Below are 19299 nucleotides of genomic sequence, written 5' to 3'. Positions count from 1 at the left end.
GGAATTGTCTTGTGCATGGAAAAACAAAGAGGGAAACTTGGAGACCATTTAGTCAGAAGGTAACATTTTATTGATGGGGCCAACAATGCCCAGAGAGGTGATATCATCTGCCCAGAGTTGCCAACCAAAGTACAATTTAAAAGGAACGGCATTTAAACTGAGATTTTATCCTCTTTACATCTTTTTTGGGGGGCAGAGAGGGGCAGAAGATGGGGAAGAAGGGAAAGAAGTTGTTTCTGAGTTTGTGATCTTATTCCTGAGTCTTGCCTGATGAGAAGGAAGGAAAAATTACTCCCAGAAATTCAAAAGACAGCTTTAAAGGGAAGGTTGAACAGAACAGAAGGGACTTCCTGCTGTCAGGATTTGCAAGTTATGCATGTAGTAAAGGAGTAAAAAGAAACCAGCTGTGAACCCATCCTTAGACTCATTCTAGCTACCAATAAATATGGAAGGAGTGCCAGGGGAGGCCTAGACAGGAGAGGATGGTGACTTTTCATGCACGTTTGCAGACCAAATTCTTGCTGAGAATTTTAGGCAAAGATGAGTATACTCAAAAGTCAAATCTAAGTAAGAAAGGAAATAACATTCTTTTTTTCCCCTCACTTAGGTAATTTTTTTTTTACAGTACATATGGGAGGTCAAAGGGGCCTATGAAATTATGAAAATAATTTGTAAATTATATTTTGATAAAAAACCACACCCAATCATTCTCCTTCTGGGTATATTTCAATTCTAGAGATTTGAAAACCATTGTAAAAGATCTGACATCATAATGTGAAAGAAAAATAGGACAAACAATAATTGCTTTCAGTCTAGGTGAGTGATCAGTTAGTTAATTGGGTTTTTGATATCTTTTCCACTTACTAATTCTCTTTTATATTCAGAATCTATATTCTGAAGCAAAAGCAGTCCACCAGTAAGAGAAAAGGAGTAGTTTGGGGGCATGTGTATGTGTGTCAGTTTAAGTCTAATAAGGATGGAATCAAAACAAATGAAAAATGTGATTTAAATTTGATTTGGTATCTAATGTCTCAATGACAGTTTTAAAAAACATCCCAATTTCTATAACACAATCAACCAGCTAACAAGTATTTTTATGTGCTAGGCACCATAGTCAAATGCATTTCTTTAGTTATTAAATATTTCAAATAAAGAGGATCATAGGAATTAAAATTAGAATTAAAATTATTATTTATTTAGAACTGGAAAAATGTTAGAGTGCACAGAACCCAACTCCCCCATTTTGCTGATAAGGAAACTGAAGCACTGATAGGGTAAGAGTGTTGATCATGACATCAGAAGAGCTGAATGTGAATCCTAGATCTCCAATGTAGAAGCAGTGTAATCTTGTTCAAGTCATTTAATTTCTCAGTTTTCTCATTTGAATAACAGGAATAAGAACAGTCACATCACCAACCTCAAAGAGGATGTAGATGAAAAAAAGGTTTTGGCAAACAGACTTTCATGCAAATGGTCACTATTATTATTGTTGTTATTGAAAAACACGTCTATAAAGGATGAGGAATTCCCTGCATACCCATTAGAGGTTAAAACGTTTTAAAGCAAATAGCCATGAAATAACAACTCTAATGCCTACATCACTGTAGTGCAAGGCACAAGGTCTTTGACCCTTCAGATTAATTACTGTATGTACAATGGTTTTTCTTGAAAGGACATCCAACAATTGTCAATTTATGTGACAGAGAAGCCCAGTAGTGACCATCATCCTGTCACTGTTTTATAATCATCATCACAAGGGAATAGATTTCAAAGACAGCTATTCACCAAATCAATGAATGTTGGAGTTTGAAGGGCCACCTAGCTTAGCTGTTTCATGAACAAGAATGCCTATTATACATAATGACAAGTGGTCATCCAGTCTTTCCTTGAAGACCTCGAATATAGGGGAAATCTCCTGCCTACTTGGGCAACCCATTCCACTTCTAGATGGTTCTAAAAGTGAAATGGGTTGATGTAATGGAAATGCAAATTTAAAGATCTTCCCTGCCCTTAGGCCCTTTGATAGGCTTAAGAGACTCTGAGAACCTTCTTTGATTTGAAAATATACTCTGCCTCCTAATAGGCTGAATGTGGTCACAAGGAGCCTGTGGCAGGAGGCTTGGTTTTCAGGAATAATGTCCACACCTTGATGCTGTGTGATTGGGCAGTGGTTCAAGAGGGTGGTTACATTCTCTGATCCAGGAGAAAGCTATATAATCCCTGATGTGAGGCTTTGCTTTGGGGCTCACTTTGAGAAGTGTTCTGTGATTTGATTAGATGAGACTCTGGGAAGCCATTGTTGAGAGCCCCCTGGCTTTGAAAAACCCAGATGTTGATTTGGTATGGATGTAATGGTTGGACAGTTTGGAAATCTGTCTACTTGATCTGTTTCTCTGTCTTGATAATTCTGTCTGTATACTCTGAAGTTCAGAGTGCTGACCTTTTTCCCCTGAACTAGGTAAACAATACATAGTTGACTGATTAAAGTAAGCTTGTTAACCCATTTTGAGTTGCTTTCCTTTATCAAAGCAGATCCAAGAACCTGTGTTGGCAGCCACCCCGGGGACGCTGGGGTGCTTGCTGATACAGTTAAATATTCATAGTTCAAATATCAGGTCATGGTGACTTTTTTTTGTTGAAAGCAGAACAGTTATAAATTCCTTGGCAAGGATCGGTGAAGGGGGATACTTTCCCTACAGAGTGTCTGATCACTAAACAAGGCATCCTGGTAAGATCTCTTTCCTTGGCTTTGCAAGGAAGTCATCAGCATCTTCTATAGGCAGAGTAAAGAAGGAGAAAAGAAAAAGACTCTGGCTTAGCATTTTCAGGATTAGTGAGTCCAAAGTATTCATGAACACCAAGATTTATTCAGTGCTTCCTGAGCAGAAAGCTACATTTACATTCTTAGTGGGCTTGATTCCTTTGCCTTTTTACATTCTCCTATTACCTTAGTGTTTTTATATTTATGATAATGCTTTTTTTCCCTTGAAAAAATAAGAAGCTGGTTACAGAAATGGACTGACTTACTTAAAAAATTTTGGTACATGTTCCAGGTGATTGTCTTCCATGTATCGCCGTCTGGATCTTTGGAGCTCTTCCACTCTTTGCTTCTCAGCGGCTGCTGCTTCTAAATGTCCTTCTTCCAAAAACCTAAGTGCAGAATATCAGAAGACTTATCACCTTAGGTAGGAGTAAAACAATTTAATCCATAGCACAAAAGTAGTTATCCTGATTACTATGAGTAGAAAACATTGCAGAATTCTAATTTATTATTATACTCTCTGTTCTTCAGCCATTTTTTTGGTTATGTCTGTCTCTTTGTGACCCCATTTGGGTTTTTCTTGCAAAGGTACTAGAGTGGTTTGCCATTTCCTTTTCCAGCTTATTTTATAAAGAACAGAGACAAACAAGTTTAAGTGACTTGTCCAGGGTCACATAGCTGCTAAGTGTCTGAAGTCACATTTGAACCCAGGACGATGTCTTCTTGACTTCTTGTCTGACAGTAGATACACTGCACCAACTGGCTTCCCCATCATACCCTTCAATTTCCTTAATACCCATCAATACCCTTAACAATTTCCTCATTGCTATTAATTTGGATATTGTATAATGTATGACACCACACACATACACATGCACAGGGGTGCACACACATACAAGATCAATGCTATTGTGAATTTTTTTATTGGGTTTCATCTCATCATCTTCACACCAAGGTATAAAAAAAATAGAACTTCTTCAACCCTGCAAAGCTTAGCATTTCTTGGTGATGTCTCAAAACTCCTGAAATATAAACTAAATAAGTAATTCTTTCCTAAGTAATCTAAATTCCACCCACTAAAATTTTTCCCTCTTTATTCTTGTCCTGAGACCAGGAAAGAGCAATGTAGAAGAGTAAAATGAAGATTAAATTTAGTGTTGGAAGATCTAGGTTCAAATTCTATTCTGATACTACCTGTGTGACCTTGGGCAAAGTATTTAGCCTCCCTTGGCTTTAGTTTCCCCATCTATAAAATGGAGTGGTTGAACTAGATGACCTGAAGTCCCACAAAACTATGAACATATGATCCTATAATCTTTCTTAAAGAGTAAATGAGCAATTAAATTAAATTTATTCCTTCCTTCCTCTAATAACTGAGTAGGGTCATTTCACCATGCATTACCCATATAAAAATCTAAACAAGATAAACAGAAAATTATTTACAATAAAAGACAGTTTTGTTTCACAAAAATAATCACCACAAGGTTTCTTTGAATAACTAGTTTCCCTGTGCACTTGTATTTTGGGGGGGATCCACTTATTGGAGACCAGAAAAAAAAAACAAACCACCTCACAGCTAATTAAAAATTAGAAATTTTATTAGTTAGAAATAAAGATAAAGTATCTTAAAGTAAAATAAGTTTGGCTTATTTTCTGTAAGGTTGTGGGATCAGGTGATTTGATTTCTCAAAATTAGACTTTCCCATAATTTTCCAGGAATACTTCTACTATGAAATGCAAAATCCACCAGAGCAGAATCACATTAAGGGTAGGAATCAGGAATGATCTTATCACGCTTTTCTGCCTATTTTAGGATTCTAGAACTTAAAAAAAGGTATGAAATTTGGATTGCTTGATGTAAAAAAAAAAGAAATATTCTGTTAAGAAATGCTCTAAAAAAATTATTCTCTCATGTGAATATTGTTGGAATTTACAAAATCAAAAGGCAGTCTTCTCTTTGTTCTTATCAAAGTGCACTTGTCATATATATGTGAGGTTGTGCCGAGCATCTCCAGGTGCCATTATAGGGCAAGACAAGCTGTTCTCCATCTCCACTGAGACCTGACCAAGAGGAAATGAGCATAAAGTGCATGAGGAGATACTTCCATGACAAAGTGAAGATTTGGATGACTGCCAAAGGTTTTTAGACACTATAGTGGATTGATAAGGAACAATGAGGAATTGGTTATTAAAAAAAAAAAGCATGGCAATCTTCTATCCATTGATGGAGGTTTGAGGTTATCACTACAAAGAAATCTTATCACATCCCTTTTATTGTAAATTAAATTTATGTGAAAAAAAAGAACTGATTGAAGCTGGGACACTTTTTCCTACATTCAAAATATATGGGAAATATATATGTGTCTTTGAAAAAGAAAGGGTAGCAGGAAATGTGTGGTTAAAAGAGAATGATGGGCAAAACAAGGCAAAGTATATATGATTATATGAGGAAGGAGAAATATGGGAACAAAATTGAGAGAACGAGCAAAAATTCTAATGGGGACATTAAAATATTCAAATTTCAAAAATGAGGGCAAAGTATAAACATATAATAAAATATTTTGTAAAGGAAGTTACTGATAAATGTAGATATCAGGCAAGAAGCAATTACTAATGTAAGCACAATGACATTGCCAGAAAGAATCTAGAAAGAATGGTCAAGGATTATGAAACCTCCTCCAAGAAAACAAAGACATTAGTGGCACCCAGTGGTTTAACTGCTTCAAGTGATTGAAAGCAAGAACTTCAGAAAACAAAGGAAGATTTGAAAAGAGCTGTGAAGATATGACAACGGGATTGGGATTTCTGAACCACAGTTTAACATATCAGAATGACAGGCTCCAGACTAGGGACAGCACCCTAGTTGTTGAAAATGCAAATCTAATCAAATGGGCTTCAAACTCAAAAGAGAATGGGGAGGAAGAAACCCTTTGTATAGCCACTAAGCTATAAAGGGTAGCTGTAAGATAGGGAAAACAGCCCTGGGGATACCCCAAAATTCACCTGAGTGAAGAAAAAAGCAAGCAATGAAACCCATGGCTTCAGATATCTATATACAGGTACACAAAACATGCATAACAGGTAAGAGGAAGTAGAGAGCCTAACACAAAGAGGCAAATTTTAATTTAAAGGCATCACTGAGATATGATGGTCTGGGACTCATGATGAGGAACATGCATGGGGAAGGATATACTTTTACTCAAAAGGACTGGCATAGATAAAAGGATATATTCATGTGAGGAAATACAGAAAAAAAAGAGGTGATAATTATGGTGGAAAACATTGGGGCAAAGATGAAAAGAAGCAAAAATGATATGAATGAGAAACTCTTATGAATGATATTCTGAAGACACAATTTTCATGCGGAAGAAAAGAAAGGTAGGGAGGAAATAAGCATTTATCAAATAAATGTCTACTATGTGGTTTACAAATACTGCATTACTTTATTTGATCTTGGGAGGTTAAGTGCTATTATCATCCCCATTTTAGAAGTGAGGAAACTGAGGCAAATGGTTTAATTGACTTGCCTGAGGGTCACACAGCTACTTAATGTCTGGGGTTGGATTTGAACTCAGGTCTTTGTGACTCTAGGCCAAACACTCTATATCCATTGTGCCAACTGTTTAATGATATTGATGTGGCTACCCAGGGATTTCATCACTCAACATAATACACGTTTAGAAAATGGACATAAGGGCAGGTAGTAGAGAATAAAATTGGTGGTAGGAGTACTAAAACTTACAATGAACTGAGATGGTGATAAAAGCTAAAGAAAACAGAGGGGGTTTGGTCTTTTTTTTTTTAAGTTACATTGGTAAAAAGAGAATGATTAATAAGTGATAAGTAGTACTACTCATCTGAGTAATATGCTAAGAAGTGACTATGCAGGGCAGGCAGAACTGATTAACTTTATTTTGCTTCCATTTTTCCACCAAGGAGCATGTCATTTGAACTAGAAGGGACTGAAGAAAAATGGCTGATAGGGAGTTGATAACTAAGCTAAATTTGGAGATAATAATAGCTGTCATTTACACAGTACTAACTATCTGCCAGGTACTGTGTTAAGTACTTTTTGATTGTTATCTCATTTGATTCTCAGGACAACCCTGGGAGGGAGGGAGGTACTATTATCACCCTTATTTTACAGATAAGGAAACTGAAGCAAACAGTGGATTAAGTGGCTTGCCCAGGGTCACCCAGCTAGTATGTGTGTGAGGCTGGAAGAGGGTGCTTATCTTTGAAGAGTTCAAGTCATCAGACCCAGATGAAGCCCATCCTAGGGTCCGTAGAATCTTCAGATATAATGAGTGAGCCACTGTAAATGATATTGGAAATATGATGAAGAATGAAAGAGGTATGGAAGAATTGGGGAAAGGCAAGGTCTTCTTTTCTTTTTTTTTCTTTTTATTTATTTTTAAATTAAAAAAAAATTTTTTGCAAGGTCTTATTTTCAAAAAAGAAAGGAGGAGGACGAAGGAAGAGAACCTACAAATAATCAGATGGTAAGCTTGCCTTCAGTTCATAGTAAAGTTCTCTAACACAGTATTGAAAAGATAGTTAGTGAATATATAGAAAAGGAATCAGTGATCACAAGGAGTCACTCAGTTCTTGGCTTCATCAAGAACAGGTTATGTTAGACTAATGTAACTCCTTCCCCCTCTCCCCTTTCAAACAAAGTTTCCAGACTGGTCGATAAGAGGATGATGTAGAGACAGTTTACCTTAAGTTCAGCAAAGCATTTTACAGAGTTTTTGTTGTTTTCCTTAAGGATAAGACAGAAATACATGGACTAGACAATAATACAGTTAGGTGGAGGCAGAACTGGATTGAATTAGTGAACTGGGATGGCAATTCCTTGTGTAGTAGCACAGGGATCTATCCTCAGTACTAGGATGCTTCATATATTAATCAATGACTTGGATAAAGGAATAGATGCCATACTTACCAAATTTGTAGATGACACAAAGCTGGGAGAGATAGTTAATCACTGGATGATAGAGTCAGGATCCAAAAAGACCCTGACATGCTAAAGCACTGAACTGAATCTAGCAAGATAATATTTAATATTTAATCAAGTCTTAGACTTGAGTTCAAAAACCTCAACTTCACAAGTACAATATAAAATATAATCAAAATTGGTTTGATTAACCAATGACTCAAACAGAAAAATGATCTGATGGTCTTAGTGACTGCAAGCTTGATATGAGCCAGAGTGGGACAGCAGTCAAAAAATGCAAATGTGATCTTAGATTGTATTAAGACTGATTAGGATCACAGAGGTGACTGTCCTGCACCACTATGCCCTGATCAGACTGCTTCTGTACTGTCTTCAGTTCTGTGTTGAACGAAGGACATTGTTAAGTTGGAGGGTAACTCAGAGGAAGGTAATCAGCACACAGAAAAGTCATGAGGTCCCTTCATATATGGGCATAAGTCATGAAAACTAGGCATGTTTTAACTTGGAAAAGAAAACCACCTTCAAGTATTTGAAGGTGGAACAGTGTTGTTCTGCTGAAGGCAGAAGAACAATTAGAACTATCCCAAAGTGGAATGAAATGTCTGCACAGTTCTTGGTTTCTCCTCATGTTAGGTCTTTGGGAAAGGCTGAGTGACTATTTATCAAGTTCACTATAGAGGCGAATTTTTGGTGGATTTAGATTTAATGTCCTTTGATTCTCTATGCTTCTCTCTTTGTTTATTTTTTCTTATGATTAAAAAAATTACAAAAACAAACCAAAAAAAAGAGAAGCAAGGGAGCTCCAGTGGATATTTTTGCAAGTTAGATAAACCACTGAGAGCATTTTGTTTTGATTAGTTTGCATACTGTCTTGCATATAGGAAGTATTCAAAACATATCTGCTGAAACAGTCAAGGGGAGAGAACAGTTTGGTAACCTCTGGAGATCCTGCAATGGTTTTATCAAAATCATTTAAAAATGTTAAAACTCTTTACCTTTGATCTGGCCGGAATCGAGCATCTGTTGGAGGAAGAAGTTCTTTCAGAACAGGATCTAATTCATTGAGTTCAATAGCAAACCTTGTAAAGCCATAGTAGAGTTCATAATTGGTTGGCATGGATCCTGAAAGAAATTCAACAAAATAAAATACTGCTGAGATACATTAAGAAAAAAAAATCCAAACAACAAAAAAAATAAGGTGCCCAAGTGATTCATTGCTATAAACAGTTGCTACTGAGTAATGCAGTCACTTAATATTACATTGAAGTCACTGAGTTGGAAGAGATCTCATCCTATGATGCAACTACCTCAATAAGGGATAAGCAGCCTCTGAAGACTTTCAGTGATTGGGGTCCCACTACTGTCCCAATTCAGTCAATTTCATTTCTGTAGAATTAATTTTTCTATACACAGAGACTAAATTTGTGACTCTATAGCTCCTATCCTTTGCTCCTAGTTCTGTTCGTTGGAAGCAAGTGGAACACCTTGAATTCCTCTTTCACATGGGAGCTATTCAAATAATTGAATTTAGCTATCATGGTCTTCCTAAATCTTCCCTTCTCTAGGTCAAATATCCCCTTCTTTCAACTAACCCTTGTATGGAACCATTTTCAGTATTGCTTTGGATAAACTCCAGTTTGTCAAAGTCCTTCCTAAAATATGGTACCTAGAACTAAATACCAAACTCCAATGTGGTCTAATCCAGGTGAAATACAATGAGTTTGCTTCAATGTTAGGGCTTTCCCAAAATTATGATCTCTATCTCTTGCATGGACTTAGTTGTCTGTATATTGTCTCCCCCATTGGTCTGAGAGCTCCTTAAGGGCAGGAACTATTTTTGGCTTTGTATTTGCATGTGCTTAATAAATGCTTGTTAACTTGATTTGACAGATCTTATTCTGGACACTAAGCTTAGTGATTCATTCAGTTAAGACATGTGAGATTTTAAGTCTCTGAAAATCCACTCTGGCAACTCTATTTTGTAATTTCATAGTGATTATCATAAAATGAAGATTTTAAAAATATTTTTAAATTTATTTAATTTAAATTATATATTTAATTTAATTATATTAATAGACTGACAAAAATCCAGGTTTCCTTATTCACTGTTTTAGAACACACCGGTTAAATGATTCCATCATGTTTCTTTTAAAATTCAATGTGTTTACAAAATGGCAATATAATTAGCTTTATGGAAGGAAAAAAAAGGGCTTGCTTGGCAATGTAATGAAGAAGCAAAAAACATGGCAATCTGTAAGAGCTTTGTGTTGACACTTTAACTACTTTACCAACAGGAAATGTAAAGCTTACTAATGACTCTCGGGAAATTCCACTGTCAATTTCAAAATTATTCAAATCAGTAAACAAAACCATGAAGTTATGGGTCCACTGTGACAAAATAAGCATCAAACATAGATTTTTTTAAAACTGGTACTTGATATCAGCACTATACAATTAAGTTACTCAGATTCTACAAGAATAATGAAATTGTTTATAGTAATTAAATTTAACAGAATATTTCTTACTAGAGTTGAAATGACAGGGTATATTAGCACTGAGTGTCAATTAGAGAAAGATGATTTTTTTCTGCATTCTTGAATAGTGCCTTAAAGTTTACAAAGCATTTTATATGCATTATTTCATTTGATTCTGACCACAACCCAGTGGGATAGGTGCTAGTATTATTTCCATTTTACAAATGAGAAACTGTGGGGCGGCTAGGTTGTGCAGTGAATAGAGCACCGGCCCTGGAGTCAGGAGGACCTGGGTTCGGATCTGGCCTCAGACACTTAACAACACAAAAACTAGCTGTGTGACCTTCGGCAAGTCAGTTAACCCCAATTGCCCTCCAAAAAGCAAAACAAAACAAAACAAATGAGAAACTGAGGAAGATTATATGACTTGCCCTAGGCAGCTAGGTGATTAGAGAATTGAACCTAGAGTCAAGAAGACTTAAGTTCAAATCCAACCTTAGACACTTAATAGTTGTGTGATCTTGAGGAAGTCATTTAACTTGTCTGCCTTAGTTTCCACAACTGTAAAATTGGCATACACTAACATTCATCTCTCCAAGGGTTGTTGTGAGTGTCAAATGATAAAATATTTGTGAAATATTTGTCAACATAGTTGACACTTAATAAATACTTGTTTTCTTCTTTCCTTCCAATGATCATGCCAAAAATAAGTGAATGAGAGATGGAGTTAGAATTGCTAACTCTTAAGTCTAGCACTCTATGTTATCAACCTCTTATTTTACAAAACCAAAATATATGAAAAATGTTTTAGAGTATCACATATTTTTAGTTATCTAAGTCATATTTTAAAATTAAACCACAAAAAAGAGTAAATTTTCATGAAGCTAAATTAATTTTGATTATATGCTAGAAATGTCAGGAGATAGAAGGAATGGCTAGGTGGCAAAGTGAATACAGCACTGGCCCTGGAGTCAGGAGGACCTGAGTTCAAATCCAGCCTCAGACACTTAACACTTACTAGCTGGGTGACCTTGGGCAAGTCACTTAACCCCAAATGCCTTGCCCTCCCCCCTCCAAAAAGCAAAAAAAAAAAAAAAAGAAAAAACCTATTCTGAAGTTTATTGGGCAAAGACTTTCAGTAAATTATTAATTTGATTGCTATATAATCAGTAAGAGGATGCCTTCTCTAACTGCATGCTGCCTGCCAGTGGGAGTCACACAGCTGTGCTACTAGGTCCACCACTACAGTCTTATTATGTATTTCCAGTTGGGGAGCATGGCAACTTTACTCTTCCCTGGTTCACTCGCCATCATACTCCCTACATAATGTTTCAAATGTTTTCTTTACTCAAATCACCTGCACCACTCCCTCCTAGAAGAGTCATCTTTTCCTCATACTTTACAAAAAAAACTGAGGCCATTCATCCTAAGGTTTCTTTTCTTCCCTACACTATCCCTTCAACTTCCTTACAGTTTCCCTTCAGCACTATCATCTGTTCTCTAGTCCTCTGTTCCAGTCTTAGAGGAAAAGATGGTCTGTGTCTTTTCAAGGTGAACCCTCCCCCCACCCCCATTTGTACTCTTCTTTCAGAGGCTGCCCCTTCAATGATCCTCTTTCTAATCTCAATCTAAAGTGCTCCCTAACCTTTACTTGACCTTGTCATGTCCTCAAGCTATGATTTAATGTCTCTCCTCTTTTTTTTACTGCCAAACTCCCTGAAAATTCTATGAATATTATATATTTATATAATGTATATTCACTGCTTCCACCTTTTCACTTCACTTTTCAACCTCTCTTAGGAGACATAGAGTATCAGTATTTATCAAGAAATATATATTCACTCAAGACCACACAGAAATAACAAGGGCAAAGAAACATGGTGAAAAGCGTTTGGTTGAAGAGTAACAGTGTTAGAAACAAAAGGGACTTTGACACCAGAGTTTATTAGTGATCACCTTGATGGAGGGAATAGACAAGGATCAGGAAACCAAACATAAACCTGACATGGACATAGTCATCTGATACTTCAGTTATTTAGATATTGACTATGTCCCCTAGATATTCTCTGTGCCCCCAGTGGGATAGCTAAGGATAGCGCCATCTGGTTTAAAATGATCAGTTCAGGGGTGGCCAGGTAGCAGAGAGTAAGAGCACTGGCCCAACTGTCGGGATGACCTGGGGATCAAATCCAGGCTCAGACACTTAGCACTCACCCAGAAACACCTTTCCATGTAACCTTGAGCAAGTTACTTAACCCCAATTGCTTAGGGGCAGGTGGCTCAGTGAGTAAGAGCACCGGCCCCAGTGTCAGGATGACCTGGGGATCGAATCTGGGCTCAGATACTTAGCACCACACCCAGAAATAACTGGCTGTATAACCTTGAGCAAGTTACTTAACCCCAATTGCTTATAAACAAAACAAAACAAAACGATCAGTTCATCTTTCAAAATGTGGGTGAATCAATGAAGGTAATTTCTATTTAGGATTTGGTTCTTACCAGCAAGGAAAAAACTACTGTGTTTCCCCGATAATAAGACACTGTCTTATTAATTTTTTTTTTGGAAAGAAAAACACCAGAGGGCTTATTTTCAGGGGAGGGCTTATGTTGTCCTGCCGCAGCTCTCATCCGCAGCACTGCTCTCAATGGCGCCAGCAAGCAAATCACTGGGGAAGAACAGGATGACGCGCTCACTGCTGCAGCTCTGATTGGATGCAGCTCGGAGCACAGCGTGCATTTCACCCGGGGGGGGGTGGGGGACAGGACGGTGCATACAGAGGGTACTGTAATGTAGCGTGTAGTGCAGGGGATCACCTTCACTACAGTAGCAATCTCAATAGGGCTTATTTTCGGGGGAGGGCTTATTTTAGAGGAATCTTACACAGTAAGGGGAGGGCTTATTTTCGGGATAGGTCTTATTATCGGGGAAACACGGTAGTTGTCTAGATAGAAATGGTTGGAACTACTGGAAAAAAATAGCAATCCTGTTTTAGAACTTTTGTTAGAGAAGGAGAGGAAAGTTGGACACAGGCTTTCACTCACAATTTACGGATTAATAGATTAAAAAAAAAGTTTTAGGGGCAGCCAGGTAGCACAGTAAGAGGACCGGCTCCAGAGTCGGGATGACCTGGGATCGAATCCGGGCTCAGATACTTAGTACCACACCCAGATATAACTGGTCATGTAACCTTGAGCAAGTTACTTAACCCCAACTGCTTGAAAAAAAAAAAGTTTTACTTTTTTTTTTGAATGTGTGTCAGTAATATCTGGAAATATTCTATTCCTCTGGATTAAATCTATTCTTGTAAGAAAGAAAAGAAGTAAAGTAGCAACACCCAACACAGTGACCAACTCTGACGATGCCTACAACGTTCTGTTCTAGTAGTCTCTTTCCTTTGCATTTATACTATTTCACAGAAGTGTAATAAGGAAATAAATTTGTAAACGTATAAATAAATGTTAGCAATTATTACTCTTATCATTTATTTGTTTGGCTTAAGATAATATAATTTAGGATTTCTCTCTTAGATTGAAAAACTTCTTCCCTCTCCCTACTTTCTCCTTCCCTTTCACTCCCTTCCCTGCCTCCTATTTATTTGGGCACTAATATATTAAAATTCATCATTTCCAAAATCTACAAAGGTTTGGAATTTACAAGACTATTCTGCTGAACAATTTGTAAAGCTTTCTTAAAGAACTTAAAATGTTATGCAAATTTAAGTTAGTAAAGATTATTAGGATTTACTGGAAGAACTCAATAATAGACAAAATATATTTTTACATAACTGAAATAAGCCTTTAGTGAAATTATTAGGTGTTTTGAATTAGAATTTAGAAATAGGTAGCTAAATTTACAATAGAAAATTTATATCCTAATGTATCAAGGACTTCTAATTACAGAATAATTTCCTAGGCCATTTTGGTCCTGTATTAGGTTCCATTGAATTTTCCTTTCCTCCCTCTTCCTTTTCCCCCTTCTCTTAGACCCTAATGACTGGTTCACCCACATTTTATCCTGTTGCTGCCCCCCATTCCCAATGTTTCTACTGAAGATTATCCTCCTTGTCCTAGTACAGACTAAAAAGCAATATAGTAGCCAATCAAACCTCTACCTTGATGTCTCTAAACCTTTCATAATTAAGAGATGGTAAAGTTTTCTATGGATTAATAGCAACAATAATGAAACAGGGCAGTCTGAAGTAGGGGAAAATGTGTAAGAAATGGAGTCACAGGAGCAGTCTGAAGTAGAGGAAAATGTGTAAGAAATGGAGTCATAGGAAGCCCAGGATCACATACTACAGGTGATACTAGCTAGCCATATGGTCATGGATAATTCACTTCATATCTCAAAGCCTCAGTTCCCCCATCTGCAAAATCTCTCATGATTGTTCTGAGGATTAAATGAGGTAATACAAGTATCTCACAAAATTTAAGCACGTCTATAAATGATAGTAATTATTAACAATAGGAAGCTGGGCAGCCACTTAATCTCTATATGCTTTACTATCCCCATGTATAAAATGGGAATAATAATTTCTGCCATTTACCAAGAACTTTAAGGATTGTAGACCACTTTTTAGACATTATCTCATTTGAGTTCCCAGCCCCACAACAACTCTATGAGGAAAACACTATAAATACTATCATCCTCTTATTACAGATGAAGAAACTGAAGCTCAGAAAAGTTAAGTGATTTGCCCCAAATCACACAGCTAGTAAGTGTTCAAGGTGGGATTGAAACTAAACACAGATCTATCAGATTCCAAGTCCAGCACCCTTATACTTGTCCTCATAATTTCACAGAGTTTGCTGTGAGGAAAAACCAAGTAAATATGAGTTGCTGTTACTATAAAAACTTACAAAAGTTACCTAAATATAAAACTGCATTTACTTTTGACTAGTTACATTTTTAGACCTCTCCATTAACAGAAAAATTAGTTAAGGGTAAGTGTATTTCTCATGTGACATCATTATTTCATTAAATTATATTTGGCTGTTAAGGTAACCTTTCTTGCCCCCTCCTCATAGTACTATGCAAAGGAGTATACGTGGGAAGGTCTCACCTGGCCTCCATATGCACTTTGCTGATGGTGGTACGCCACAGTATAATCCTTCATGCCACTTTCCAAAGAGACGGTGAACCACCTTTCCTTCCTGATCAATGACAACCCCTTGGACTTCATTTACGTTAGAATTCCAATAATTTACCTAGAAAAAAACAACTCGCCCTCAATTTGTCATAGTGCCAGTTTCATTATACAGTGATATTAAAGCCAGAAGGCTCTGTTGAAAGCCTTTATTGAAAAACATATCCTATTCTAACAAAAGCGAAAGAAATTTACTTAGCTGAAAAACTCAATGCCTAGACCATTTCAAAAGATCATAAAGAAATGCTTGATGCTTCACTGCAAAATTCATTCCAGATGTCTGATGAATTGTAATGCGAAGGAGGAAAGAGGTAGGCCATTAGCTGACTATACAGTTTAACACTAGTTTTTAATATATATATTTTTCTAAACACTTGAACATGACTTCATTTTAGAATAGAAAAACAGAAGGATAGAATAGAATTTTAGAGTTAGAAAAACCTTAGAAAACTTCTAATATACTCTTCCCTATTTTAGGATTCACTAGAGAGTGAGAAAAGACTTCAGGGTTATCTAGTAAACCATTTCATTTAGCAGGGAGGCTGTCAATTAAGGAAACTGGGAATTAAAGAGGTATGACTTGCCCAGTAGAGTTTTATATCTTTGAGGGTAGGTACTGTTTTAATTGTCATTTTTAATAAAAAATTCTCTAGAACCCAGACAGCACCTGGTATATAGTAGGTGCTTAATAAATGCTTGTTGAATTGAAGTGAATTGTCTGTGGCTACCCAGTTGACCAGTGGCAAAGGTAGGATAATCACCCAGGTTCCAATTAGTGCAACATGTTATTTTATTCATTCATTAACAATTTATTGATCATCTTCTAGATAGAACCAGGTTGTAAAACAAATATGATATAGTTCCTGTCTTATGAAACAAATATGATACAGTTTCTATCTTAAAGGAATTGAGATTTATGTTAATGAACCAATTATTCCTTACAGTCAAATATCTCCTCTATGTTTACTAACAAGTTATAGTATTTGAAACATGAAAAGTAAAAATGGATCCAGAAGTCATTTTCAAAGTATTTTTTAAATACATTAATTGTATTAGTAATAACAATCCCTCTATCTAGGACATACCCAAATGTGCACACTCATTTACATGACAGAAAAAACAATGGATTAGGAATCAAGATAATTGGGTTTGTGTGGGGAAATTGGTGTGGTTTTTCAGACTATTCACTAAAGTATATGGAGCCTTAGGCCTGAGTTTAGGTTTCCAAGAAATCATATGACTTTGAAGAAATGAAACTTTAGATATCCCCCTGTAAAGTAGCTTCATCTTTACTTTACTTCTAGTCAGCCCACCATCACCCCACATACCATAGAAGGAAAAGTAACTGCAAGAGCCAATTACAAGTAAAAGCATTGCATAGATAGTAATATATGGGAGGGGTGAGTGGTCTTCTGCTTATATAATCTAGCTTTAGCTTCTGTAAGGTGGCCTCCTCTCTCTGGGCATAGTTCCAGCAACTGGACTGCCCGCTTCTCGTGAGATTCTAATAAACCTTTCTACTTTACTTTGAGAGGTCTCTGAGTGATCAATTTTTGTGGTTAGGGTCTCTGTACCCCACACAGGTTCTACCACTAACTCCCTGTGTGATTTTAAAGGTAAATCATCGGTATTTCTGGGCCTTAGCAGTCTCCTCTGTAAAATGAGAGAACTGAGATCAGGGTCCCTTTCAAATCTAATAACATGGGCCTTTGAACTGGTCATTCCCATACCTGGAATGCTTTTCCTCCTCATCTGCAACTCCTGGAGTCCTTAGCTTTCCCATGACTCAATTCAAGAGACACTTTATGCAGGAGAATTTTCCTGTTCCCTACAGCTGTTCCTGCCTTTCCCTCCAAGGCTATTTTTATGTATAAGGTGTTGCCTTCAAATGTCAACTCCTTGAAAGCAGGGAGTGTTTCCCTTGTTTTTGTGTTGCTAGAGCCTAGTACAGTGCATAACACACAGATGGTGCTTAATAAACACCTCTGGATTGATAGAGTTGATATTTGCAAAGTGCCGGTTAACACCATTAAGTTATAACACAGCCTTGTTCTTTAGCTCTGGGTCCCCCACCAAATAGGGGAATAAATAGTTATTTCAGAAAGAGCTATGTTAAGATAAAGAGAAGGTATATAAAATGAAAGGAAACCCTCACTTAGAGCTTGGGACAAGGAAATGAGAAAAACATGAACTAAAATTAAGCCAACATCCATGTGCCATATTGAATCTGATGAATAATTTCAAAATGCTGAAACAAATGCAAGGAATATTCTCTGTATCAGGATAGAGTTTTTAGTCTACACACAGAGAAATACAATATGTAACTGTCTCATCCCAACCAGTAATTCCAATTCAGACAGAAGGAAGGGAAGAATGCCTTTGTGGGTATGTGGGTACTTCATGTCTTTGTCATTTTAATAACTTACCTTCCTGAAGTCAAAGGTCTACTTCTCTGTTGATTAAATTTCCACGTGGGTCATAATAGCTGGGATAAACTGATATTAAAAGGTTGGTAACTAGCATATATTTTGTTGCTACATTTAAGTGTCCTTAGAAGCCAAAGACTTCATAAACTCAGTTATCATAAATACAATCTGCTGAAAATGGATACTGGGGGAAAGTAAGTACATGGAAAAGCTATTTTTTTTTTAAACAATTCAACCTAGTCAAAACATATGTATTAAATGTACTGTCTCTTCTTTAGGATATATTTCATACTATTTTCCCTGCCCACATTATTTACCTTGATAAATGTGAGTTTACAGATACAAATACTGCTCTTTGTATTTCTAATAGTTATTTCTCCATAATGCTCTATCCACCTCCTTCCACTGAGGATGTTATGGATGCAGGTCGTGACTTTGTTCCATACGTAGTAATCTCCATACCTAGGAAGAGAGTGTGTTACTGCTAAAACAACAAATCCCAGACATCTCTACTTATGCACCGAAGATAAACTGACAACTAGTCATCCAAAGCTCCTCTCCCTTATTTTAACTCTTGCTATCTCCTCTTTGGAGGTTTTCAAATAGTCAGTGATTCTTCTGATGGCAGATTCTAAGTTTCCCTTTCTGACCCATAAATACGTGAGATGAGAATGATTATTTGGAAAGAATTAATGGCCTTTCCCAGATAATTCCACAAAGCAGTTGTAGATTCAGTGGACTAATGCAAGGTTATCAACTTTTTCCTCAATAAATATATGGTGAAATGTATTTTCATAGCCCTTTGAATTCATCTCACACATGAATTTGCATACATTTACATAATCTAGTAAAAAAAACCCAACAATTCCAAATTAAAATAAGTGAATTGGTATAGTCTAATGCACATAATATGCCAATGTGCATTGTACATTGGCTATGTACCACCATATACTATATTACACATTCTTGCTTTATATATTTATATCTATAAAGTATTTCTATCTCAGCATATAAAATTAGCTACAAAGACATATGTAGATATGAGTATATATTTATATATATGCATGAATTTTTATCTATATGTAATTAGCTATACAGACATATACATATGTATATTTACATATATACACATTTTCTTTTTTATACATCTATAGTTAACTATATAAATGCCCACATGCATAAATATACATATATATGTACACACACATACATTTATGTGTGTGATTACACTGGTGAGAAAACTTTCTCCTTGATGGACATTGGTAACATGTGTAACTTAGAGTGTGAGTAACTGAGAGGTTAAGTGACTTACCCATGGACAAAATTAGTATGTGTCAGGTGCAAAATTTGAAGCCAGGATGTCCTGAGTTTGACACTGGCCCTATGCATACTATGTTATCTTATGTCTCATACAAATAAATGACACATAGTGGAGAAGGTAGAAATAATGGAGGGGAGGGGAGAGAGAGAGAGAGAGAGAGAGAGAGAGAGAGAGAGAGAGAGAGAGAGAGAGAGAGAGAGAGAGAGAGAGAGA

The 19299-nt window shown here is 36.5% G+C and overlaps 1 protein-coding gene and 1 long non-coding RNA gene across 3 annotated transcripts in view; one reads left to right on the top strand and one right to left on the bottom strand.

Moving 5' to 3' along the window:
* The window catches only part of OSBPL6 (oxysterol binding protein like 6), a 276138-nt gene that overhangs the window by 1231 nt on the left and 255608 nt on the right, over positions 1-19299 (bottom strand). For both annotated transcript variants that reach the window (XM_069068487.1, XM_069068488.1), the window contains exons 20-23: positions 18083-18227; positions 15256-15400; positions 8714-8840; positions 3028-3150 (exon numbers count right to left, since the gene is read on the bottom strand). In XM_069068487.1, the coding sequence (XP_068924588.1) occupies positions 3028-3150; positions 8714-8840; positions 15256-15400; positions 18083-18227 (540 nt within the window). The remainder of the gene's footprint in view (positions 1-3027; positions 3151-8713; positions 8841-15255; positions 15401-18082; positions 18228-19299) is intronic.
* The window catches only part of LOC138146542 (uncharacterized), an 83833-nt gene that overhangs the window by 35439 nt on the left and 29095 nt on the right, over positions 1-19299 (top strand). The window contains exon 3 of the long non-coding RNA XR_011164519.1: positions 3054-3185. This is a non-coding gene — a long non-coding RNA (uncharacterized lncRNA). The remainder of the gene's footprint in view (positions 1-3053; positions 3186-19299) is intronic.

This window comes from Petaurus breviceps, unplaced genomic scaffold (assembly GCF_028583685.1).
Source record: "Petaurus breviceps papuanus isolate PSGF00001 unplaced genomic scaffold, PetGlider_PUasm1.0 90763, whole genome shotgun sequence".
NCBI lineage: Eukaryota > Metazoa > Chordata > Mammalia > Diprotodontia > Petauridae > Petaurus > Petaurus breviceps.
This window is presented reverse-complemented; position numbering and strand designations above follow the sequence as displayed.